The sequence below is a fragment of the Schistocerca gregaria genome, chromosome 6, assembly GCF_023897955.1.
Source record: "Schistocerca gregaria isolate iqSchGreg1 chromosome 6, iqSchGreg1.2, whole genome shotgun sequence".
NCBI lineage: Eukaryota > Metazoa > Arthropoda > Insecta > Orthoptera > Acrididae > Schistocerca > Schistocerca gregaria.
The window spans coordinates 243,682,861-243,710,004 of NC_064925.1; the positions used below are offsets into that span (position 1 = coordinate 243,682,861).

Below are 27,144 nucleotides of genomic sequence, written 5' to 3' on the forward strand. Positions count from 1 at the left end.
GTTCGTGCTGGACGTGCAGACCGCGTGAGACGACGTTTCATCCAGTCCCAAACATGCTCAATGGGGGACAGATCCGGAGATCTTGCTGGCCAGGGTAGTTGACTTACACCTTCTAGAGCACGTTGGGTGGCATGGGAGCAATTCGGCGGTACGTCCACCCGGCCTCCCGCATGCCCACTATACGTCCTCGCTCAAAGTCCGTCAACTGCACATACGGTTCACGTCCACACTGTCGCGGCATGCTACCAGTGTTAAAGACTGCGATGGAGCTCCGTATGCCATGGCAAACTGGCTGACACTGACGGCAGCGGTGCACAAATGCTGCGCAGCTAGCGCCATTCGACGGCCAACACCGCGGTTCCTGGTGTGTCCGCTGTGCCGTACGTGTGATCATTGCTTGTACAGCCCTCTCGCAGTGTCCGGAGCAAGTATGGTGGGTCTGACACACCGGTGTCAATGTGTTCTTTTTTCCATTTCCAGGAGTGTATGTTCCAAAATCCTGATGCATATTGATGTTAATGATATGGGCCAGTAATTTAGTATTAATGATGTGGACCTGTAATTTAGGGGATTACTCCTATAGCCTTTCTGGAATATTGGAGTAACATGTGCAACTTTCCAGTCTTTGGGTATAGATGTTTCATCGAGCAAGCTGATTCTTAAGTATGAAGCTATTACATAAGTATACTCTGGAAGGAACCTAATAGATATACAATGTGGACTTGAAGACTTGTATTTATTAAGTGATCTAAGTCACTTCAGTATGCCGAGGATATCATCTTGTAAGTTACTCATGTTGGCAGCTGCTCTTGATTCGAATCTGTAATATTAACATCATCCCATCTGCTGAAGAAATTTTGGAATGCTGTGTTAGTACCTCTGCTTTAGCAGCACTGTCATCAATAGTATTTCCATTGCTATTGCCCCGGATTGGCACTGATTATGTCTTTCCACTAGCATACATTACATACAACCAGCATCTCTTTGGATTTTCTCCCAAGTTTTGAGACACCGTTTCAACATGGAAACTATTATAAGCATCTCAGATTGAAGTCTGAGCTAAATTTCAAGCTACTGTAAAAGATTGCCAGTCTCAGGGTTCTGCATTTGTTTAAATTTGGCACGCTTTTTTCATTGTTTCTGTAACACTGTTGTATCCTGTTTTGTGTACCACGGGGGATCAGCTCCATCGTTTGTCAATTTATTTGGTATAAATCGCCCAACTGCTGTCAATACTCATTCTTTCAATTCAAGCCACATCTGGACTACAGTTACAATGTTAGCTTCGGAGGATTGGAGTTTGTCTTTCAGGAAGCCATCAAGCAAATTTTTATCTGCTTTTTTGAACGTTCTTTGTTTACCCACCACACTTTATTTATCTTCTGATAGAAGATAAAAGTAACACTGAGAAAGATAAGATGGCCAGAGATAACACTATGATCTATCAGATTAATTAATATTACAGTATGAAAATTCCTAATGGATTAAGTCTGTGTGCCTGATCTGGACTACAAACCAGAACCCAACCATTCACAGACAATGCTGGTTCAGCAGGTTATGTGACTGGGCTTCTATAAAGTAGGAAAGAGGTACTGGTAGGAATGAGGCTGTGAGGGGCTGTTGTGAGTTGTGCATAGATAGCTCAGTCTGTAAGAAGTAGGCGGATTTTAGTTCTCAGCTGGGACAAAATATCATGCTGTCAGGAAGTTTCTAAATATTACACATAAATATCGTTTGGAAAAGCATTCTGTCTTTAGCAAACCTTTTTAATTTCTTCACCTATACATGTTTCAGTGGAATTTCAGTGGCTTCTCTTTGTTATCTGTCAAATAACAAGTAAAATGTTGGATAATAATACTATAGGTTTGGGAGAGTGGTTACTTTATTCATGTTGTATTACCAAATTATGTACCTCAGTCGTACATACTGTTGATCATGTAACTGAACAACATATGCAAAATCAAATAGAGACAGTGATCATGTGTGTGAGAGCTGTGTTTGCATGAATGTGTATGTGTGTTGTCTACTCCGAAAGAAGGCCTTTTGTCCAAAAGTTTACTTGTTTAGTCTTTTATTGTGCCTATGTGCAACTCAACATCTCCACTATACGGTGAGTAGCAATGTGTCCTTTTCATGATATTGTCATTATTTGAACAATCTATGCTATTCACTCAAACATGTATGGGTTGAAAAAGAAGAAAATTGTGTTGTTCAAGGCAGATTCCTTTTCCAAAACACATTTATTTAAAAACAAACACAGACACAAAACGTTAGCTTTAATGTCAAGAGACATAGTACACATTTTACTGCAGAGTGAAGGGTTCTTTGTAGTATATGTCAATACCTTTGCCTCACAGTTTTCCAAGATTGTTTTTTCTTGAATTATGGATGTTGCAATGCATTTTTTTATTTTATTTCCCTGTATTCATTCTTGAATTCAGTGTTTCACTTTAATTTTTCTTCAGGTCAGGGGTTAGTTGAAGGCCTGGCATATGAGGCATTTGACAACATGCTGTACTGGACTTGCAACAATGATCCAACTATTAGCAAGATCAATCTAACAAACAATGTTATCAAAACAGTAATTAAATTAGAGCAGACAGATAAACCTAGAGGCATTGATGTAGACAGCTGTGAAGCGTAAGTATTTACTGGTAGTGGTTTTCTAAATTTCTTTTATAGAAATTTTGAAGTAGCACTTGTGTACTCTTCATAATAGTAATAACAATAATCCATGAAGTCAGTCTTCTCTATGTGTGCTGACTGCTATCACTTCTTTGCAGACGTATATACTGGACAAACTGGAATTCGCACAATCCATCGATACAAAGGGCTTTTGTAAATGGACAAGGTCTTGAATCAATCATTACAAAAGACATTCGGATGCCCAATGCTCTTGCCTTGGACCACAAAGCACAGAAGCTGTACTGGAGTGATGCACGATTTGACAAGATTGAAAGAGCAAACTATGATGGCACAAACAGAGTGGTAAAGAGCAACTTCATTCTTTAGAGCAAAATGAGAGTCTGATGTTATGTTTTGTACATAGAAATACCTACAGTAATAGTCTAATTTACAGTGCTGCCTTGTAAGGTATTACCTACTATATTAAAAGTGTCACTTCATCCCAAAGGAGCATGAAATAGGAAGCAGTATTTTGAAATGAGGTTTGTTTAATAGTTAATAATTCTTTAAAAGTGCTGGTAGATAAATTATCTATGTTCCTTAAACATGTTCTTTATAACAATTTTATGTGCTAGAGAAATCCCAGAACAAGAACTATATACTGTAATAATTTCAGAAGTGTAAGGGGCATTCAAAAAGAAATGAGCCAGAGGCATAATTACAGAAACCAGTACCTGTATGTTAGAAGTATTGACCCTGGCTGTTGAGACACGTGTCCCACTGTGACACAAGGCAGTGAACAGCTGTCAAAATTTCCAGGGTTGTGATGTTAACCAGTTCCCCACGTCCAGCTGGATGTTGTCATCTGAAGTGAATTGTTTGTCCTTATGCTGACACTCTTCTTTGACCAAGATGGGCCCCGTCTGATTCACTTCCTGCAGCACAGGACAACAGTGAATGCCCAGCATTACACGCAAATCTGGACCACCCTTCACCAAGCAATCAAAGCAAAACGACCAGGCAGTCTCACACTTGGGGTGATTCTGCTCCATGACAATGCAAAGTCTCGTACAGCCAACATAGTCGCGGCAGTCCTGCAGAAATTCAAATGGTAGGTTCTCGGCCACCCTCCTTGGGATTACGCCATTTTTGTTCCCCTTAAAAAGGCTCTGAGGGGCACACGATTCACCTCGGACGACAACGTCCAGCTGCAGGTGCAGAACTGGATAACATTGCAGCCCTGGGAATTTTATGAGACAGCCATTCACCACCTTGTGTCACAGTGGGACAGTGTCTCAACAGCCAGGGTCAATACTTCTAACATTGGGGTACTGATTTATGTAATTATGCCTCCGGCTTGTTTCTTTTTGAATGCCACTTATAATTTTGTCTTTTCTTGTATTGCATTCATGCAATTTTATACTGTGTTTTTGTGTAGCAGAATTGTTTGTTCACAGGTTTTAAGCAGGGTAAAGCCTCAACACACATTTGATATAGCTGTGTATGGGGATTACATATTCTGGACAGACTGGGTATTGCATGCTGTCATTAGAGCTAACAAATACACTGGAGATGATGTAGTATGGCTAAGGAGAGATGTACCTCGGCCAATGGGCATTATTGCAGTTGCAAATGATACAAATGACTGTGAGTTTTCAGTTCAACAAGTATAATTACACTTGCTTGTATCATACAGTAATTCAGTAAAAGTAGTTAAATTGAACAGCAACATTGGCCTCGTGGCAGAATGATAAAACTGATGACTTTTGGAAACGTCATAATTATGAATGATATAAGTGTATCTGTCTTTAACCTTAATTTTTTTCCAAAATAGATTGCAGAACATGAATATAGTTTGTAAATAGATATTTTTAACATAGTAATATTCTTTCTTACAGGTTCTGCTATAAAAAAGCAATTCATTTGTGACAAAGATAAATATTAGATCCAGTCCTATTCATATGTTACTACATGTTTTGTCAAATTCTTTAAATAATAAGCATCTAATCACTGTATGCTGATGATACATCTAGTGTCTGTTGTATAGGCAGTGAGGTCAGCCTTACTGAAGGGGTTCAAAACTTTCTTGATAAGGCAAGAGCTCACTTCGAGAGTAACAACTTGGATATAAATTTTTGTGTTTACCGTATTTACTCGAATCTGAGCCACACTTTTTCCCCAGTTTTTGTAATCCAAAAAACCGCCTGCAGCTTAGAATCGAGTGCAAAGTAAGCGGAAGTTCTGTAAAATGTTGGTAGGTGCCACCACAACTAACTTTTGCCATAAAATACCCACTTGCACTGCAAGTTATAAATATCTAAGGGAATTGGATATACTTCATAATTCCTCTCCCCCCTCCCCCCTCTGTATCCATCTCCTCCTCCCTCTCTCTTTGTCCATCTTCCCCCCCCCCCCCCCCCTCCCCGCTCTCTGTTTGTGCATTACCTCCTGCCACCTGTCTTTGCCCATCTGCGGCTTTGAGCCTTGTTTATTGTTATTGCAAACAAAACCTTGATAGGAAATTGAAGTTGCTTTAAATGGATGGGCAAATTGGTTGGGATCATTGCCATGGTATGAGAGAGTCCTCTCAAGCTGCTGGATCTGTGAGGATAGTAATTTCAACAGCAGTATTTGGCATATTTTTAATCTGTGTATGGGTAGGATTACAAAGTTTCATATTCCGTAGTAATAGTAGTAGTAGTAGTAGTATAAGCATTAACTGATAAGCCATAAATGCAACATACTCATTTACAAAAATACATAGCCTACAGTATGTCTAGTTGAATGTTTATTAGTGTATCATATAAAAATTTTTGACAACAATTCAAGCAAATTGTATTAATGAATTTTTATTACAGTTAGATGAATGACAATACTTAACTTTGGGAATTTACAATGGTATGTCACAAGCACTTGGCAATAGTTAAATAAGAAGTCTCTTCAGTATATACAACTCCTAATTCAAGTGAAACAATACAGTTCATGAGTCGCTGCAGTTGCATTCGTAGAACGGCTAGTTAGTATTCCAGTGGGCTGCGGCCAGGCAGAGCGGCGCTTATGTTCTCATTGCCTAGAGGCCGCTGCTGTCTTGCAGTCGTCCTAGAGAGAGGTCGGTCTGCATAATATTGGCTGACATCATCTTAGAGCCCTCTCTGTCTAACGTTCTTGACTGACATGCTAGCATTTGACATTACTCTGGAACAGTATAGATGCCCAACTTTTGTGGAAGCAGCAGGTTGGTTATATTAGGGGGTAGAGGAGGGGCATCCAGTCAAAATATATCAAGGGCAATATCACTGTACCTTAATTCTGAAACCCCAAGAGCCATGTGTTTTGTATTAGTACAAGGTTTGTGTGGAATGTAGTGTCAGGCCTGCTGGAGCAAGGTCAGGACTCTAGGGGGTCTGGGGTAGTGTTTCCACTCTGTTTTTGACCTGATAATCTCTCAGCAAGGAACAGTGTGGCTGGGCACTGAAATGTCAGGCTAAAGAAACAATTAAGTGGGCATGGGAAAGGTGCAAGTCATCTAAGTCATTTCTTTCTTCACAAGAGTCCAAAAGTCTTTTATTGCTCAGGCACACTAATAAAATACAAATGATTCAAGTAGTTACTCCAAAATTTCTTCAGTTAAACTAATAATAATTAATTAGTTAATTTAAAAAAATAAAATGCACCAATTTAAGAAGGACTAACAAGCAAGTAGTACCATTAAATATAACTCAAACATGTGCTTAGTGCTGGGCAAACAGTGACAGCAGTGATACTAAAGATTACAATTCCAACATTTCACTGGTCAAAGGGCATGCTTGACATTAATGAATATAACTCACAAGAAGTGACTGCAGCTCATGGTCGCGCGGTTGCGTTCTCGCTTCTCGAGCATGGGGTCCCAGGTTTGATTCCCAGCAGGGTCAGGGATTTTATTCTGCCTCGAAGTGACTGGGTGTTTGTGTTGTCCTCATCATTTCATCATCATTCATGGAAGTGGTGAGATTGGAGTGAGCAAAGATTGGGAATTTGTACAGGCACTGACAACCGCGCAGTTGAGCACCCCACAAACCAATCATCATCATCATTATCATCATCATTACAAGAAGCGTAGTAACACAAAATTATGCAAGTCTAGTAACTGACGAGCTGAGGCTCGTTAGTTACTATTATTTTATGCAACATGCACAGGAACTATTTGCAAGGCAAATATCCAATATTTGATAATCAGAGAAGCTCCTTGAGATACTGCCATGGAAAATAATGAAATACAATGTAAAAAATTGAGCATTACACTAATATTAAAACTATTACATTAAAACCAGACTTCAAACAGGTAAAACATGGAAGGGTCAGATACAGCTGGCCAGCTCTGAGTAAGACAGTTTAGAATAACGGGCCCTTCATGTTTAATTAACATTGCTACGAGATTGAATGTCAACATATGAGGGATGCCGCAGCAAGCTTGGAGGCTGCAACATATCAGAGGCTACAGTGAGATGGGAAGTAGCGCACTGCCCCCATGCACGTACATAGCCAATGTGGACAGGATATGCCCACTGCACTGGTGGGTGACTGATAACATGCCAGGGCAGCACCTCCAAATGCAACAAACAGCTCAGGTAGCCAAGAGCAAACAAGCAGACATATAATTTCAAGCATAATAATCATAGAACTTATAAAAATACTCAAAACAATTAAGAAACTCAGTGTGAGGGTGGCTCAAAGCTCCAACCAAACATTATGTATTGCAAGAAGAATATTATGATAAAAATTACTAAGAGGAGTAACCAGTTAATCTTACATAAAATATTACAAGTTAATCTAATACCCAAGAATTCACAGGGCTACCCAAACACATAAGTTTAGTAACTTAAAAGGCAACAGGCAAATCTTGAGGGCTAACACTCAAACTACTACAATAGTAATTGTATTTAGAACAACAGATATTAATTTTTTTAAGGGGGAAAATCTCACCAGAGCTATGGAACTTAACTACCCAATTGAGCCAAGATTCACTGGACTGCTAGTGTTGCTCACGAAGGCCATAGGCAGTTTTATAGTCATTACCTCATTCAGGGAAAAAACAACTTCCAATTTAAATAACACTCAATGTTGACCTCAGTGGTCACTAATACATGTGGTGGCCTAGAACATATGACACAATTGATTTCAGGCCCAAATGACAAGATAAGCCGACATTGGACAAGTTGCAATTAAAACAAATTTTAAAACACATCCATTATGGCAGTCAGATAATTTCAAACAAAGGCACAAAAGGTAAATTTAATGCTTGAGACAGAGTGATGGAGAACCACAGGCAATCCAGTGTAGCGGGAGTAACTTCAATATGGGAGCACATATGTCAATCAAGTAACCTTACCCCCAAAGAGCAGAACAGACAGCACCAGAAAATGAAAAGCACCCCAACACCCGCATCAGCAACTATGCCTTTTTAATCCAGGGTAAACTGACTGCATTGACAGTCGGCCCAAGTACTGCTATCTGACACAGCTCTACTAACCCCCGGCCGCTTAGACAACCATGCATCCGTAAGCTCCATGAACAGCTCACCATATGTCACATGTGCCTCTTGTCTCTCACTCAGTGATGGCGACCGACTGCCTGCCCATGTGGTCAACAATGTGCCCCAAGAAACTACAACCAAAGAGTCAACTAACAGGTGACCAAAGCACCAGCCTGTGATCCACAGATGGATCATGTGAGCAAGCAAACATGTAAAAATATAGAACAAGCTGACATGATGTAGGCACATTGCCTTTGTGGAACTTCCAAGAATCAGTGATGTGTGGTCTGATGCAAGTGCCCTTTTTTTTATCACTTTCACATAAAAGGCAGTATTGGCAGTCTGTAGGTGGTACAGACTAGTGGTGGATTATACCACTAGCAGCAAAAAAGACAATGAGTATTACCTTCACTTTAGATCTGTTCATATAAGCATTCTCATGGTGTGGTGACTGTGATCTGTGCCATTTGAGGCTGTCTCTGTATTTCAGGGTCATGTAAAAACCCAAAACTGGTGTTGAGTAAAACATTATCCAAAACAGGAGCATCATTTCTGTACAATTCCAGAAGTACTTCACAAATGCTGACCCAGTGGACTTGTGGTCTGTAGTCAGAATTTTCAGGTCAAGTATTGTAAACGCTTTCGTCGTCTGCAGTTCTTCAGCTACAGTCTCGTGGAAGATGGTTTTGGGTATATCCAAAGTCTTAAATATCAGACAAACACTTCTTCTATCGTCTGTGTTCAAAATTTCAAACACACGAGTCCTACTGTCACCTTTCAGCTTTGAAGGACATCTGGAATGAATCTCATTGTCGACCCATCTTGGCCTTCCAAAATGTCTTGTTCCAACTATTGTGACAGACATTTATTCCCAAATACCTGCTTAATCACTGGAAATGTTTTGGCCATAGACTTCCAAAGTGTAACGAAAAATTTGATTGCTTACCGCTTGAAATATGCTCACTATTTTTATATACTTGAATTTAGCAGATTTTGTGACAGTACTCACTTTTCCATGGATGTTTATAAGATGATATTTCCAAAGTTTAACGAAAAATTTGATTGGATACCGCTTGAAATATGCTCACTATTTTTATACACTTGAATTTAGCAGATTTCGTGACAGTACTCACTTTTCCATGGATGTTTGTAAGATGATATTTGACTTTTTTGTGTTGTCTTCAGTCGTCTAGTGAAAGTATGATTCCTAATGCTGTTTAGTCGGCTGCGGAAATGTCTGGTTCAATGCGTTTGTCTCATTTTTGGTGCTTCAAATACCATTTTTACGAATGTGCTTCCTTCTTGTTGTTTATATAAAAAAGTAGATAGAATAACTCATTTTTTCTGGTCACATGCAAATTATTATAACGGGGACCTATACATTGTTCCACAATCACACACCGAGTGTTCACTGCTGACTGACTATGGTCAAAGACGACTCCAGCATCAAAGACATTTCAGACAACACACAAGTTTCCACTTGTAACCAGTCTCTTTGATATTATTCGTCACATTTACTAATATTAATCAATATGCTCTCACTCTCGAACATATAAGCAAATTAGCATAAAATAAGGCAAATTACAATTCACAAGAAATATTCTGACAAAAATATAAGAAAAATTTACAACCTCCCTCATTAGATTAGGTACTGACAAATCCGGTAGAAAATAACACATCTCCCAGATCCATTGCACGCTGTTCAAGTGAACATTGCATCACAGGTGGAACCAGACCATCAAATGGAGGATCATGCAGGAACATGTCTTTATTCTCAAGGAGCTAGGAGGAAACTTAGCAAACCCTGCCAACTTGCCCTGGTGGATAGACCAAACAGCAGGAGTGTCGGAATACAATTGGTGATATTACTTTATGGACAAACCGTGTACGTCTTTTCTGGTCTTATGGAATGTAGCATGGGATAGGACCTGCAAAACAAATATGAAAAGGGTTTTCTTACTGTAAATGAGAGGCTTGAGGAATGAAGTGAAAGTGAAAACAGGAACGTCTTCTCAAAACCTATTTACTGGATTTAATATTTTCACACTTTATGCTATCTATTGTTTGAAACTGTTCTGTTAGTGAAAGAAGGCACTAATGTCAGAAACAGAAAAATGCAAACTCAGAGTGAGTAATGATGTAAGGCGTAATACAGTTTTACATATGGTAATAGAAGGTTGAAGTTAACAGCAGAAAGTCCTTACATCAAAGGAGCTGATTTTCATAATTTGCTACCAAATTATGTTAAAATGTTGCCTGGAGATACCTTTTGAAAACAAATTAAGTGGTGGCTTATCCCTAAATGCATGTATAACTTGGAACTAACATGAATGATAATATTAGCAACTGCCCTGGCCCAGCTATAATTGTAGGACTAAATTGCATGTAAAATCAACTGCTCACTGTGAAATTATGAGTTGCGAGCAGAAACTAGAGAATTATCTTGAAGTAAACGCACTACCAATCATTTATATTTGAACTACAACTGAAGGCTTACATTCAGGCATTGCAAAGATTCATGGATAAATATTATTTCCATGTTTGCAGCATTTGGAAGTTTGTTCTCTTACCAATAAATCAGAATGTACTTTCCAAGCAGAACTTAAGATTGGGTACACATCCATTTACATCTTGGAACTCACAATTTTCATGATTTCTAAGAAACTACCTCAGATTCACAGTTAATACACCCGTAAAAATTACATGAAATATATAACTGCAGAAAATATTGTCAGTTGATTTTAATGTGTTAAAGATATAGTTAGTCCCCAACCATACAACCTTTAATGCTTCACTACTGAGGTTTTGATGATGTCGTATCACAAAGTGGTAACAGCCATTGTTTTCCAAAATTTGTCTCTTGCTTTTGCAGTACTATACACTGCACTTGATGATATTTTCATATCTTCATTGTCTTGGTATAGCTGATAAGTAAAGTACAGCAAAGATATTTAAAATTTGTATTCTGTGGAGACTTTTGAGCACTAAAGTCATTATAACAGAGTTTAATGATCTTAAATTTTTACTTTCAAGACTTACTGTATTTACCCAATTACAAGAAGAGCGTCTTTCCTAAATTTTTCATTCTAAAAATACAGGATTGTCATATTCAAAGATTAAACTATTGCTACTGAGGCCAACATTTTTGCATTGTTTGTTTGATTACTGTAGGGTTCATCTTACATAAATCTTTGGATATTCAAGTCACATGTAGATTTATTGTGAAGAATTCAGAAAGGTAGGACTGGACAAAAGATACATTTGAACAAACTCCAAATTTCCTGTTGTGCCTAAGCACTACACACAGTGTTGACTTTGCTTGAACAGTCATGTGACATTTGTCTTGTGCAGTACTAGTCTAGGGGATACGTGAGTAACTGTGAGCTAGCCACTACAACAATGTTTCTCTCCTTAAAATCTGACAATTTTGTTGTTCACACGAGAGGAAATATCATGAAATTCCATCATCTTACAAGCTCATGCTGTAGTTGAACAGATTTGTAATAAAGTTCTCATACGTGTATTGATACTATATTTTTATAAAATGTAAGAGTAACATTCAGATGAGAAAATGTCCTTCAAAAAGCATTACTTGATTCTGAACCCACATCAATATTTTATTTGGTTAGGAGAGACCATAATGATTTAGCAAGTAGTTGACAAAAGAGAAATTTTCTTTCTGTTTATGAACCGCTATTAAAATACTGGGTAAAAACACTAACAAAATTTTTATCAACTTTAGAACGAGATGGTGACGCTCAGATGACATCAGAAATCAAATTTAATCCAGAATTAAATCTCTAATAAACAAAATAAATCGTACTAAAGTAACTAATTGTTGTCAAGAGAGTAAATTATGGCAGTAAGACCTGTCATGAAAATAGTGCTAACAGACATCACTAAAGTTCGAGAAGAGGATTAAATCATGACAGCAATCTTTTATTTATGTATTAGTTTCTGTTGTTACATATGATATGCACCCTAGAAGATATTGCAGTTCATACTTCACAGTTGTTCAAGCACAACACTATGGGAGGGTCGAAGGAAGAAAAGTGACACTAGCTTAGTGAAGAATGAGCAGGGAAGGGAGTGGTGCGTAGACAAAAAATGTCATCATGCTGCCAACCATGGAAATATATACCACATACTTTGGCTTTTTGTGAACATCTACTATGTTTAATCTGCAGTTTGCATGAATTCATTTGTAGTTTGAATTGGATACATGGTCAACAATAGCATATATTTCTGCAGGAGATTATAGAAGTGTGGATAGGGACCAGGAGTGCACTTACATGTTTCTTCCAGCAATGTTGGCAATGCTCAAGGTGAGGTATGACAGGATTCAAAGGGGGTGCATCAACTGCCGGTTCTACACAGCCAATAAGAGAGTAGCGAGCAGATGATATGTTTGGAAGTGAGAGACATTATAACATTCTCATGTCAGCACAGAACTAAAATCTGCCACGTATTCAGAAAAAGAAGCTGTGTTCTCAGTTTCCACTGCTACCTCAGAAATTGTAATTATATAAAAGAAAAACCCAAATATTTGTAACCACAGAGATATAAATTTCATATATCTGCTATTATGACAGTGATGATGATTAATAATAGTGATACCACAGATGACAGGCATAGTAAGCAGAAAAGGTAGTGAAGATAAAAAGTTACGTAAACCATCTCTTTTCATCTTTTTTTTCTCCTTCTGTTATCAAAATGTAGACAACTAGTAAATTCCATATGTTTAGGTTAGGTATATTGTTAACTTGTTAGGCAGATACTTCATGTCAATAAAACTAAATCTAAATTACGTCCGGCTGCCGTGAACGCCCAATGGTACTGACCGACTGCTGTCATCCTCACCCCACAAGCATCACTGAATGCAAATATTGAGGGGCACACCGCTCTCCCGGCTCTTGTCAGTTTTCGTAACTGGAGCCAATACTTCCCAGTCAAGCAGTTCTTCAATTGTTCTCACAAGGACTGAGTGCACCTCATTTCCCTACAGTGTTTGGTACACTTGACAGTCATCCATCCAAGTACTAGCCAAGTCCAACAGCACTTTAACAACAATGATCTGATGGGAACTGGTGTTACCACTGTGGCAAGGCCACTGGCTTGTGTCAATTAAATAGTTTGTAAATTTGATTAGTCGAAATATGTAAAAATAAATTTTTCTCAAGGAGCCTCTTAAAAAAAGAGAGGCCATCTTAAATTCAGGGTTGCCTTCGGCTCAGGGAAATACAGTATAGCTTATAGATACAATATTTCTCTGATTTATTTTATGTGTGAGGAATACAGTTTTAGTACAACTGTATGTGATTTTAACAGGTACATCTAATGCCTGCCGCAATAGGAATGGTGGTTGTGAAGACAAATGTGATCTAAATGAGGCAGGGTCTGTCATATGCAGTTGTTTTTCTGGCCGGAAACTGCAGGCTGACAATGCCAGCTGCTTAGTAACAGAATCTGAATGTAACACTAACATGTTTAGTTGTGCTTCTGGAGGCTGCATACCATTTCATTTAACTTGTGATGAAGTTCCTCATTGTGAAGATGGATCTGATGAGGACACAGCCGTGTGTGGTAAGTAATAAACTCACAATGCAGTATACTTTAATTTTTCTTCACTTTGCATACATTTCTTGTGACACTTTTCCATGCAAACAGTTGATATGTTTCAAATTTTTAGGAATAATATAAGGACTTTGTGATAATTCTGTTGTTCTGTGCTTAAAATAAATATTCTCTGATATGAATGATGTGCCTTTCAGTCAAGAATAAAGTGAATACTGAAATCAACCATTAGCAGCAGGTTTAAACTGTGTACTGCTGTCAACAGCCCAGCCATTATGAATAAGTGCTGCACTTCATAGCCATGGACACAGCTTCAGTTTCTCAATAAGTAAAGGCCTATGCTCTGAAGTGATAACATAAGTGATGAGAAATTTATGGAGACTGAATGTATGTTATAGGCCATGAAGGTGCTCAGATAACTCTCTGCTTAATAACACTGGCAGACCAGAACAGATATTCAGCTTGATTTTTTCCGTAGACACAGTTTCAATCTGCCACTAATGGTTAGTAGTTCTTTTACCCATTATTTTAGCTTAATGCAAAGCAATTACATAATGGTATCAATAAAAGCAAATATAATTATAATAACCTAACAAAAACCAATTTTTTAAACTTTCAACAGAGTTTCGCACTTGTCCTGAAGATTATTTCCAATGTGGAAATAATAGGTGCATCTTCCGTAACCAGACGTGCAACAATAAGGATGACTGTGGCGATGCAAGTGATGAAGTAAATTGCCTTTGCTCTGGTGATCATTATTTCCGATGTAACTCAGGTCATTGCATTCTTGGTGACTTCCGATGTGACCATGATCCGGATTGTCCAGATGTCAGTGATGAGATTGGTTGTCGTAAGTCTTTCAGTCATTGTTTGTGGAAGATTAACCTTTCTATTTTAATGTAATTTTATTGTACAATTAAGTACAGGCAAAGATTTATAAGGCATTATTTTTGTATTTTTGACTCTTTCACTTTTTTATGGCATAATTGTAACCAGCTTTGGCGTTCAAAGCCCATCTTCAGATGCTACAGGTGGTGTTTGATGAACAAGTGCTCATGTGTTATAATGCATGAACAGTTTTCATCAAATGCTGCCATAGCATCTGAAGATTGCCTTTGAAAGCCAAAACAAGTTATGAGTGATAATTAAAAAGTTATTGAGTCAAAAAAAAAAAAAAAAAAAAATACTTTGCAATAAGTCAGGCACCGTATCTGCAAACAGAATGTTGTTTCTTGTAAAATAAAAACAATACTTACGTTTTCTCTTGTCAGGAAAACATAGAAATACTAAAGGAGACACAGTGTATGGAGAAGACTAATTCAGTCAGAAAGCATTTGACATATTCTAGTATTTACATACTGTTCTTTAATTGCATCTCCTATCTTTCTAACTCCTTAGTTTCAGAAGAATAAATCTTTAATTTCAAATAAATATGGGAGGTGGAAATGAATATACACACAATCGTCCACATTAAGTCAACAAACTGTAGTATGTCCACTACTGAGTTGGTGCCCTAAATAATAGTAATTAAAACAAAAAATATAAGAAAACTGAACCATTTATAATTCAAATAAATATTTACAATGGTTTATCTGGGGAACTATTTGGAGTCGATAGATGTTTAAATGGACTTTTTTATTTCAAATTATCATTTATGTTACATCCAGGATGTTGCAGTATGATTTAGATAGTGGGTAAATGTGAATTTTGTGTGGGATGAGTGATAGGATATCGCTGGAGGTATACAAACATGAATAAGAACATGTGCAATAATGTGAAATAATAATACATTCAGCTATATGTATTAGGCTTCGTATCTTTCTGACCAGTTTTAACAGTGCACTTCATCATCTTAAGGTCAACACCATCTACTGCAAACATATCATTCGTCATACTATACAAAAAATCATAACATCTGTATTTCCAACAATGGAAAATCCAGGATGGAATGTAACAATATAATTATAAGGATAGTTGCTACTCGCCATACAGCAGAGATGCTGCGTTGTAGAAAGGCACAACAAAAAGACTGTCACACAATTAGCTTTTAGCTAACAAGGCCTTTGTCAAAGTTAGACAACATACACACCCTCATGCAAGCACAACTCACATGCAAATGACCAGTCTCTGGCTCCAGCTGCCGGAGACTGTGGTCATGTGCATGTGAGTTGTGCTTGCGTGAGTGTGTGCGTGTGTGTATGTTGTCTAATTTTGACAAAGGCCTTGTTGGCTCAAAGCTAATTGTGTGACAGTCTTTTTGGTGTGCCTTTTTGCGACTCAGCCATCTCCACTATTTGCTGAGTAGCAACTGTCCTTTTTAATTATACTGAAATATATATATTTACTATTTTAAATGGCAAATTTAACTATACTGTATACAAGGGAAAGGCAATCACTCATCTATAGTGGATTGATGTGTATGGAATATACAAACATGTAACAGAAAAGGGTATTCACATTAGCTTCTGAGCTTTTGCTCTTTTTCTTGTAAAAAGTACACAGATTCCCACACACAGACACCTAAGTGTACACTGCTGTGGCTGCAGCATGACTGCTTATTGCTTATCAATTACTGGAAGTGGTTGTGTGGGCTGATGGAGGTGGAAATGGGGTAGGAAGGGTGCAGGAGGCAAGGAGACATTAGTGGGATAGAGTGAGGCAGGTAGTTTGACAGATGACTCAGTGGCTCCACAATAATGCCAAAGGAGTTCAGAGGCTAGTGTGTGTGTCTGTCTGTCTGTGTGCTTGTGCGAGTGCACGAGCACGTGCGCATGTAAAATGCGGTCCATCAACTGACCTACATATTTTGTCCAGCATTTTCTACTGACATGTGACACACAGAAGCTAACAAGCTATCAGTAGTAATGTGGAATAGATAAAGTCCCAAGAGTAACGTGCCCAGGTAATTTTGCATGTTAGAGCACCATTTCTGGGACAAGGAGGTACGCCAGCTCCAGATTGAATCTGCCAGGTAGATTAACAATGGGGGACAGTGCGTTGGCCAGCCTGGATGTAGTTCTTAGCCGGTTTCCCGCTTTCATTAGGTGAATATTCAGATGGCACTAAAGTCCTGTCCCAGTTACATGATTCACAAACATTTAGAAAACGTTCACTTGCTTTCACATGAATAGCACTAGACACAGACAGTTGACATATGTGTGTTCTATGCCAGAGGGTAATAGGGTGATGGCAGGAAAGGCATCTGACCACCTCTTCAACTAATAATGCCAAATCCATTAATGACTATGCTGAACATGTGCTGATATGAGACAAAGGCACAAGAAAAAGAAGGCAAAAAAGAAGAAAGAAAGAAAAAAAAGAATATGGCGAAATCTGACATTGAACAGAGGACATATCAGGAATAGCACTGAAGGAGGAGAGAAGTTTGAGGACCATAACTGGCGGAGAAGCCTTCTTTGCTGACCCACCAAATAAGATGGAATGGTGTGGGATGGTGGTGATGATGATGATCTAATGACCTTGTTGCCACTAGGAAATTAAACTCAAGTCTTATATCATAAGTGTTACTCCTATGTGGGATGGGATTTTACATCTTTGAAATATTAATATTCTAAGTGAACCTGTGGAATGTAAAGCACAGTTATCTGTACTTCACAACCTATTTTACATTGAATGAAGATTTATGTTAATTAAGATGTAGATAATATTATGAGAATCGAAGTTGCTACTCACCATATAGTGGAGATGCTAAGTCGCAGATAGGCACAACAAAAAGGCTCTCACAATTAAAACATTTGGCCATTAAGGCCTTCATCAACAATACACACACACACACACACACACACACATGCAAACGCAACTCACATACACGAATGCAGTCTCAGGAAACTGAAACCACACTGCAGGCAGCAGCACCAGTGCATGATGAGATTGACGCCTGGGTGGGGGTAAAGAGGAGGCTGGGATAGGGAGGGGGAACGATAGTATGGTGGTGGTGGCGGACAGTGAACTGCTGCAGGTTAAACGAAAGCAAGGGGATTGGCCCAGAGGGATTTGGAGTTGGGAGTTGCGAAAAGGAGAGAAGTAAAAAGACTGGGTGTGATGGTGGAATGATGGCTGTACAGTGCTGTAATGGGAACAGGGAAGGGGCTGGATGGGTGAGGACAGTGACTAACGAAGGTTGGGGCCAAGAGGGCTCCCACCTGCCCAATTCAGAAAAGCTGGTGTTGGTGGAAAGAATCCATATGGCACAGGCTGTGAAGCAGTCACTGAAATGAAGGATATCATGTTTTCAGTGTATTCAGCAACAGGGTGATCCAATTGTTTCTAGGCCATAGTTTATCAGTGGCTATTCATGTGGACAAACAGCTTGTTGGTTGTCATGCCTTCATAGAATGCAGCACAGTGGTTGCACCTTAGTTTATAGACCACATGAGTGTTTTCACATGTAGCCCTGCCTTTGTTGGGATAGGTGATGTTAGTGACCATACTGGAGTAGGTGATGGTGGGAGAATGTATCCAACAGATGTTGCATCTGGATCTATTACAGGGGTATGAGCTATGTGGCAAGGCATTGGGAGCAGATTTTGTGTAAGGATGGACAAGTATACTGTGTAGCGTCAGTGGACGACAGAATTCCACTGGGTGGATGGGGGGGGGGGGGGGGGGGGTTTGAGGATAATGAGCAGGACATTTCTCATTTCAGGGCATGAAAAGAGGTAATTGAAACCCTGGTGGAGAATGTAATTCAGTTGCTCCAGTCCTGGGCTGTACTGATGTACGAGAGGAATGATCCTCTGTGGCCGGATGGTTGGTCTGTGGGAGGTGCTGGGAAACTGAAATAAAAGGCACGGGAGATTTGTTTTTGTACAGGGTTGGGAGGATAATTACGATCAGTTAAGGCTGCAGTGAGATGCTCGGCTTATTTTGAGAGCGAATGCTTCTCCATGCACATGCGACTACCATGGGTGGCTAGGCTGAATGGAAGGGACTTCTTGGTACGGAGCTTGTGGCAGTTGTCGAAGTGGAAGTATTGCTGGCGGTTAGTAGGTTTGATATGTATGGAGGTTCTGATGTAACCATCTTCGAGGTGGAGATCAACATCTAAGAAGGTAGCTTGTTCGGTCGAGTGAGACCAGGTCAAGTGAATGGGGGACGAGTTGTTGAGGTTCTGGAGGAATGAGGATAGGGTGGCCTCACCTTCAATCCAGATAGCAAAGATGTCATCAGTGAGACTGTGGCCAAGTGTGTGTGTGTATGTTGTCTAATTTTGACAAAGGCCTTCAGCGCACAGTCTGCTGCAGAGTGAAAATCTCATTCTGGAAACATCCCCCAGGCTGTGGCTAAGCCATGTCTCCGCAATATCCTTTCTTTCAGGAGTGCTAGTTCTGCAAGGTTCACAGGAGAGCTTCTGTAAAGTTGGGAAGGGAGGAGACGAGGTACTGGCAGAAATAAAGCTGTGAGTACCGGGCGTGAGTTGTGCGTCGGTAGCTCAGATGGTAGAGCACTTGCCCGCGAAAGGCAAAGGTCCCGAGTTCGAGTCTCGGTCGGGCACACAGTTTTAATCTGCCAGGAAGTTTCATGTCATCAGTGAATCTGAACCAGGTGAAGGGTTTAGGATTTTGGGTTTTTAGGAAGGATTCCTCTAAATGGCCCATGAATAGGTTGGCTTAGGATGGTGCCGTGCAGGTGCCCATAAATCTAACCCAGATTTTTTTGTAGATAATTCCTTCAAATGAGAAGTAATTGTGGGTGAGGATATAGATAGTCATGGCACTATGAAGTAAGTTGTTGATTTGGAATCGATCGGGTGTTGGGAAAGGTAGTGTTCAGTAGTCGTAAGGCCATGGGCATTAGGGATGTTAGTGTGCATGGAGATAGCATCAATAGGGATGAGCAGGGCACCATGTTGTTAATGCACATGAGCTGTGGAGATTTGATGGAGGAAATGGTTGCTATCTTTTATATTGAACGGTAGGTACTGGGTAATAGGCTGAAGTTGTTGTTCTACAAGAGCAGAGATTCTCTCAGCGGCAACACAGTCACTGGCCACAGTGGGGTGTCCTGGGTGGTTAGGTTTATGGACATTAGGAAGCATTTAGCAAGCAGGAGTGTGGGGAGTGATAGGGGTGACTAGAGAGATGGAGAGGTCCTGGGATGGGCCTAAGGATTTGAGTAGTGGCTGGATTACTGGAATGGGGTCACTGTGGCAAGGTTTGTAGGTGGAAGTATCTGACAGCTGGCAGAGCCCTTCCACCAGGTAATCGTTGTAAAGTGGTGTAGTTTTGTCGGCAGTTTTTAGATGGTGGACTGCGATTCTTCCTGTGCATGAAAGGTTAGTTGGCATGTTGTGGGATTTGGGGAATGATGGTCAGGCAGGGTTTGAGTTTAAGAAATTCTGGAAAGTTAACAGGGTGGTTGGGGGGCAGTGGGGATGGGTCACGGTTGGAAGGAGGAATGAACTGAGTTAGGCAAGTTTCAGTATTGGTCTTTGGCTGAGTCTGATTGGTAGGGTTGGTGGCGAAAAAGCATTTCCACTGTATGGAGAAAAAATCTTCAACAAGTCCTGCATGACTGAATTTGGGAGTGGGGCAAAAGGTGAGGCCTTTGGTATGGACTGACATTTCTGTGGCACTAAGGCTTCTGGAGGAAAAGTTCATGACTGTGTTGCAGGTCTATTTAGGTTCTGGATTCTGTGTGGTGGCAGGAGGGAGTCTTGGAGGGTGGGGTTATTAGTAGATCTATGAAACTGGGTTTGTTAGCTATGAGGGGACATGGAGGAGGTTTGGAGGTTGTTGTAGAGGTGGTGGACAGTGATACTCCAAGGCAGGAGTAGGAAGTGAGCAGGATGGAGAGCTTTTTGAGGTGACATTGTGCACATCAGTACTTCTGTCTGTATCAAACCTACTAACCAATATATATATATATATATATATATATATATATATATATATATATATATATATATATATATATATATATTGAAAACAAAGATTCCAAGTCTTACCAAGCGGGAAAGGACCGGTAGACAGGCACAATAAATAAAACACACAAACACACACACAGAATGTTAGCTTTCGCAACCTCCCTGCCACCCCCTGTTCTTGGTCTAACCTGCAGCAGTTCACTGTGCACCACCCCCACCATACTATCCCTCCCCCTCTCTGCCCCAGCCTCCTCCTTACCCCCACCCAGTTGCCAAACCCATCATACACTGCTGCTGCTGCTTGCAGTGTGGTTTCAGTTTCCTGAGACTCAGTTGTGTGTGTGAGTTGCGTTTGCTTGTGTGTGTGTGTGTGTGTGTGTGTGTGTGTGTGTGTGTGTGTGTGTGTGTGTGGCAATTGTCGACAAAGACTGCCTGAACACTTTAATTGTGAGAGTCTTTTTGCTGTGCCTATTTGTGACTCAGCATCTTCGTTGTATGGTGAGTAGCAACTTTCCTCCTCATAATATTGTTACATTCCATCCTGGAAATTACATTGTTTGATTAAGATATAGATATTATTACATGATTGTAGTTGTCATTTCAGCATCTGTTCAAGAAAATTGATAGTGTGTACAAATTCTTTCAGCTCCACGTGACTGCAGTGGATTAGGTGTTATAGCTCCTACAATTCCTTGCAATACAACGACTGCATGTATTCACCCAAAATGGATATGTGATGGTGAAAATGACTGCTGGGATTCTAGTGATGAAGCAAACTGTCCAGAAGGTAAGTGCTGCTGTTTTGTGGAAAAATCTTTGTGTTTCACATATTATCATAATTCTTGACTCTGTAGCAGTTCTGTCCTAAATTTTCCCTGTTTATTGGTCTTACTTTCTCTGTTGTATACTCTGTATCATGCATTTCTTGCAGTCATGTACTGAATGATGCGGGGACTGCTGCTGTATCCACACATTGAAAGTTTATGCTCTCATTAAGTGAGAAAGCATATATGTCACAGATATGAGAAACTCATAGAAATTAATCCTTAGACCCAAATATTTTAAAAGTGTGACATTCTGTGACATAGGCTGCAGCCCTTAGAAACATATGTGTCCACCACCATAAATAATGCTATATTGTTGATCTGTGTAACTACACTGCAGTTTTTTTTTTTTTTTTTTTTTTTTTTTGTGGTAGTGAATTATGTTCAGGGTCAGGTACACAGATTTATCAAGGCAGATATCACAATAAAAATGATTTACATTGACCAACAGGCCTATTTTCTCAAATTCCTTAATAATTAAGTCCCAGAAATATAGGATTTTGACACAGTCATATTTTATGGTGGTTTGCAAGTAAAGACGCCTCTGCATTATGTATTCTACATAGAGAGGAGTACAGAATACCCTTTAGCAGCTTCAGTATACACTTTTTCTCTTTCTCATGCTCCAGTCATTTCTTACTCTGTTAACTGACAATGGTGGGGTGAGACCACTGCCTGTGCTTCTCTCTCTCTCTCTCTCTCTCTCTCTCTCTAGAAAAAAGTATATGCTCAGAAAACTCTGGCTGTCACTTCTTAATGTAATACTTATTGTGTTTGCCTTATGACCCCCATAATGAACACTACAGTGGCTGAGTGCTCTCACCCACTTGAACATACGTGAAAATCAACGCTATATGTTATACAAGACCCAAAGCGCGCACTACAGACAGACACTGCAGAATGATGCTATTGACTGAAGTATCTTGCCATACATTACTCCTTGCCGTTGTGCATTGTCCCACCACTAACCTACTTAAGTGGATATCAGTATGGTGTATCAGAGATATAGATTATTTAGTGGTGCTATGGTCTTAGTAACAAAATCTTGCACTTTTAGTATGCTTAATTCTCATTATCATCTCACTGTTTTTAAGATAACTGTTACAATTAAATTTTTTTTATTGGGAGTAGTCACTTACAATGCCTGGGATACAGCAACAGTCTTCTACTCAGAAGGTGGTTACAAAGTATGTTGTTTGTTGTTGTGGTATTTAGTCCTGAGATGATTGGTTTGATGCAGCTCTCCATGCTACTCTATCCTGTGCAAGCTTCTTCATCTCCCAGTACCTAGTGCAACCTACATCCTTCTGAATGTGCTTGGTGTATTCATCTCTTGGTCTCCCTCTACAATTTTTACCCTCCATGCTGCCCTCCAATACTAAATTGGCGATCCCTTGATGCCTCAGAACATGTCCTACCAACCGATCCCTTCTTCTGGTCAAGTTGTGCCACAAACTCCCCTTCTCCCCAATTCTATTCAATATCTCCTCATTAGTTATATGATATACCCATCTAATCTTCAGCATTCTTCTGTTGCACCACATTTCGAAAGCTTCTATTCTCTTCTTGTCCAAACTATTTATCATCCATGTGTCCAAACTAGTTGTTGTCCATGTTTCACTTCCATACATGGCTACACTCCATACAAATACTTTCAGAAACGACTTCCTGACACTTAAATCTATACTCAATGTTAACAAATTTCTCTTCTTCAGAAACACTTTCCTTGGCATTGCCAGTCTACATTTTATATCCTCTCCACTTCAACCATCATCAGTTATTTTGCTCCCCAAAAAAACTCCTTTACTACTTTAAGTGTCTCATTTCCTAATGTAATTCCCTCAGCATCACCTGACTTAACTAGACTACTTTCCATTATCCTCGTTTTGCTTTTGTTGATGTTCATCTTATATCCTCCTTTCAAGTCAATGTCCATTCCGTTAAACTGCTCTCCATGGACTTTAATACCTACTCCAGAATTTTCTTTTGTTTCCTTTACTGCTTGCTCTATATACAGATTGAATAACATCGGAGGAGACGCTACAACCCTGTCTCACTCCCTTCCCAACCAGTGCTTCCCTTTCATCTCCCTCTACTCTTGTAACTGCCAAATTGTAAATAGCCTTTCGCTCCCTGTTTTTTACCCCTGCCACCTTTAGAATTTGAAAGAGAGTATTCCAGTCAACATTGTCAAAAGCTTTGTCTAAGTCTAAAAATGCTAGAAATATAGATTTGCCTTTCTTTAATCTTTCTTTTAAGATAAGTCGTAGGGTCAGTATTGCCACATGTGTTCTAGTATTTCTACGGAATCAAAACCGATCTTCCCCGAAGTTGGCTTCTACCAGTTTTTCGATTCGTCTGTAAAGAATTCGCATTAGTATTTTGTAGCTGTGACTTATTAAACTGATAGTTCGCTAATTTTCACATCTGTCAACACCTGCTTCCTTTGGAATTGGAAGTATTATATTCTTCTTGAAGTCTGAGGGTATGTAATTGGAGTTTTAATGCAAGAAATCAACTGTCTGGCTGTAAGCATTAAATTTCATGACTGACGTTTTGTAGATTAGTATTGTTCTATTGACAGCAGCACTTCATTATCAGATGGTTAGCATTGCTACCTTTGATGCAGAAGGACCAGTTTACAGTCCCGGAATGCTCTCTGCTGAACCTTGTGAGGCCACATGAAGAGTTGCTTGAATAAAGAGGAAATAGCACAAGAAAGATTCATCTACTGGCAATAACAGCTAGAGGGATTGCCATACACTGCCTCAGAATGGTCGATTTTGCCTCAGAATGGTGTGAGTAGTGTGGTGAGTTGCATTGTGGCAGAACCATGTTGAGTTACATTGTGGCAGGACCATGTTGAGTGCAGAATCAGGAGATGTCAATTAGTAATAACATACTTTATCGTGCAAGACGTCCGTACAGAGATTGATGACAGGGTTTCAGTGGCATGTGTAGTAATCCAGGCAATAGTTGCTACCTGTGCATGACTCCCAGGTTTGTGACACATTCACACTGTGACAATGGTGCTGGCTCAGCAGAAGGCCCAGGTCAGCGTGTTGGCTGTATTCAAATGAGGTAGGCACTTCTGGTGGCCTGTGGGCTTACCCTGCAGTGGCAGCGAATAGCAAGCCTGGCATGAAGATGCCCTGTGCCAAACCCAGGAGTCTTGGAGTCACTTGGAGTGCCTGACAAAGAGACCCTAGCGCAGGTCTCCCCTCAGTGACATTGGCTAAAGACCCAGAACCCATCAGATCTGACCGTGTCTTGTTGTCCACTAACTAGGCTGATTACACTGTCAAGTGAAGCTGAAGTGCCTAAATGTGGCCATTGGGTGACATGGAGACTGTTACAGTGTTTACTGTAGGTGGAAGTCAAGGTACCAGTTGTAGTATGAATACAAGTGCTGCTAAGGGCAGAATTGTGTCCAGCTATGTTGTGACTGGAGTGCATCCTAGGTCACAGGTGTGACCACAGAAGCATAGTGTTGCGCCACGGGATGTGAAAATCCAGCCCACCACTGTGGCAGACACACACTGTTGTAGAGTATTGTGCCAGCAGTATTTTGGCACACAACAGCAGAATTTTGTAGGCAGCTTGTCTGTATGCATCTGAGCATATTGCAAAGTCTGAACTGTGATAATTGCTGCAACACAGTCATGAATGACAGGAAAATCTTTTACGACAAATTAGGAACTGAACTTTAGACTTTGAGTTACTGATCTGTCACTTTCTCAGTGAGCTACCAAACCACACTTGATCTGCATTTTCAACTTCTCATGGCATAATGAATAGTCCATTAAATTTTGGGCATGCAGCCACTCAAATAAAATTTCTTCCACTGATATTTCAGATGCATATTGTCTGGCCATCCCCAGAGTAAGTCGCAAGACTGATGAGAAGGTGCCGAGTGCGGCCTTACATCCTCCACCACGGCAGTATTGCGCATGAAGGTCACTAGTCAGCGGCAAAGAGATACGCTTAGACACACGCCACGTATAGCGAAGGTGTACAGACATTCGATTCGTCCATTGATGTATGTTTAGTGGTGGTGATACCATGATGACTTCTCTGCAGTTTAATTACCCCAAGAGCTGGATTCCACACTGTGTCCAAATTAAAACTATTATCTCTAATTATTAAATTATTAGCTATATCTAATCTCTATAGCTTCCTTAAAGACAGAATCCCAAAAGGAAGAGGTGGATGTTAGAATCTTCACATCACTGTAGTTCATTGAACTACATTATCAGTATCAGTACGATGTTCAACCACATATGACTTCTCTGGCTGTGATAAGCGTGTGTCTTCAATGTTCCACACATATCTCATGAACAGTGCATGTTGTTTGGCCTATGTATGACTTCTCACAATTTCCGCAAGGAATCTGATATACACCCACTTTATGAAGCAATAAATCATCCTTTATAGAGCCAAGTAAAGCTGCAATCTTCATGGGAGCCAGAAGATCACATTAACACAGTGTTTCTCGAGAATATGGTCTATCTTTGAGGAAAGAGCAGCCACATAGGGCAAAAACACCCTTGATCTGAAGGAATTACTGTCTTCTTCCCCATCATATACCTGCATTCTAGGTTTTACATTGAATGCTCAACAAATTTGTTACAGAGAAAATCCATTCATTTTAAAAATACTCTTGAGGTATGTGAGCTCTTCTTGCAAATTATCTTTATCAGATATACAATGCGCCCTAAGTTCTAAGGTTTTAAGGACACCCGTGGTCTGCGAAGGATGATTGCAGCTAAAGGCATGTAGCTATAGACTGTATGTGTTAGTTTATAATACACAACATGTCCTAATGTACCATCAACTCTAAGGCAAATGACAACATCCAAAAAGGAGAGGCAGCCATTCTTTTTCTATTTCCATAGTAAATTTGATACTAGCATGGATAGATTTCAAATGCTCAAGAAATTGATGTAATACATGAATCCCATGTGGCCATATTACAAATGTGTCGTCCACATAACTCCAGAAGACTGTTGGTTTAAAACATGCTCCACATACCTCCAGAAGACTGTTGGTTTAAAACATGCTGTGTCCAGTGTCATACCTTCAAAGTCTTCCATGGAATAAATTAGCTACCAGAGGGGAGAGGGGGCTTTCTATAGGAACTTCCATCAATCTGCTCATAAAATTCACCATTAAACTGAAAATAAGATGACAAAAACACATGTTCCAATAAGGCCGTAATGTTCCTTTAAAGGTACCTTGGTATGTAATGATACCATGTCAAAACTAACGAGACCATCCGAACTATTTAGCCTGGCATTGCTAAGTCTCTGAATAAAATCCATGAAATTATGAATGTGGTGACTACATTTTCCTACCAACAGTTTTAATAAGGAAGCTATTTGGCAGAAAAAATACATTGGTGAACCACTAGTGCTTGCTATAGGCCACTTTATCTCTATAACGTCCCTTAGTTAACAAGTGTGGGGCACTCCAAATGCAAGTTAAGAGTGATTCATTTATTGTGAGAAGGAACCTCCCACAAGCCATTCCTCTTCCTTCCCAGTAGAAGATATACAGTATATAAAAAAATCATGTGTACAAAATTATAAGAGTGTTTAGTGGAGATAAAAAGAAACATTTTTTATGTGACAGAAATGTCACAGGAACACCGGTACCCATTAGGGTACATGGAAGTTGTGACATTAGTAATGTTCAGAGATGGTGTTCAAACTGCCATGTGA

General features: G+C 39.8%; 1 protein-coding gene across 2 annotated transcripts in view; it reads left to right on the forward strand.

Annotated features, from left to right (window-relative positions):
• LOC126278124 (low-density lipoprotein receptor-related protein 1) overlaps window positions 1–27,144 on the forward strand; it is a 688,899-nt gene that overhangs the window by 533,408 nt on the left and 128,347 nt on the right. For both annotated transcript variants that reach the window (XM_049978010.1, XM_049978009.1), the window contains 6 exons: window positions 2,466–2,640; window positions 2,784–2,988; window positions 4,083–4,272; window positions 13,469–13,723; window positions 14,337–14,564; window positions 21,247–21,387. In XM_049978010.1, the coding sequence (XP_049833967.1) occupies window positions 2,466–2,640; window positions 2,784–2,988; window positions 4,083–4,272; window positions 13,469–13,723; window positions 14,337–14,564; window positions 21,247–21,387 (1,194 nt within the window). The remainder of the gene's footprint in view (window positions 1–2,465; window positions 2,641–2,783; window positions 2,989–4,082; window positions 4,273–13,468; window positions 13,724–14,336; window positions 14,565–21,246; window positions 21,388–27,144) is intronic.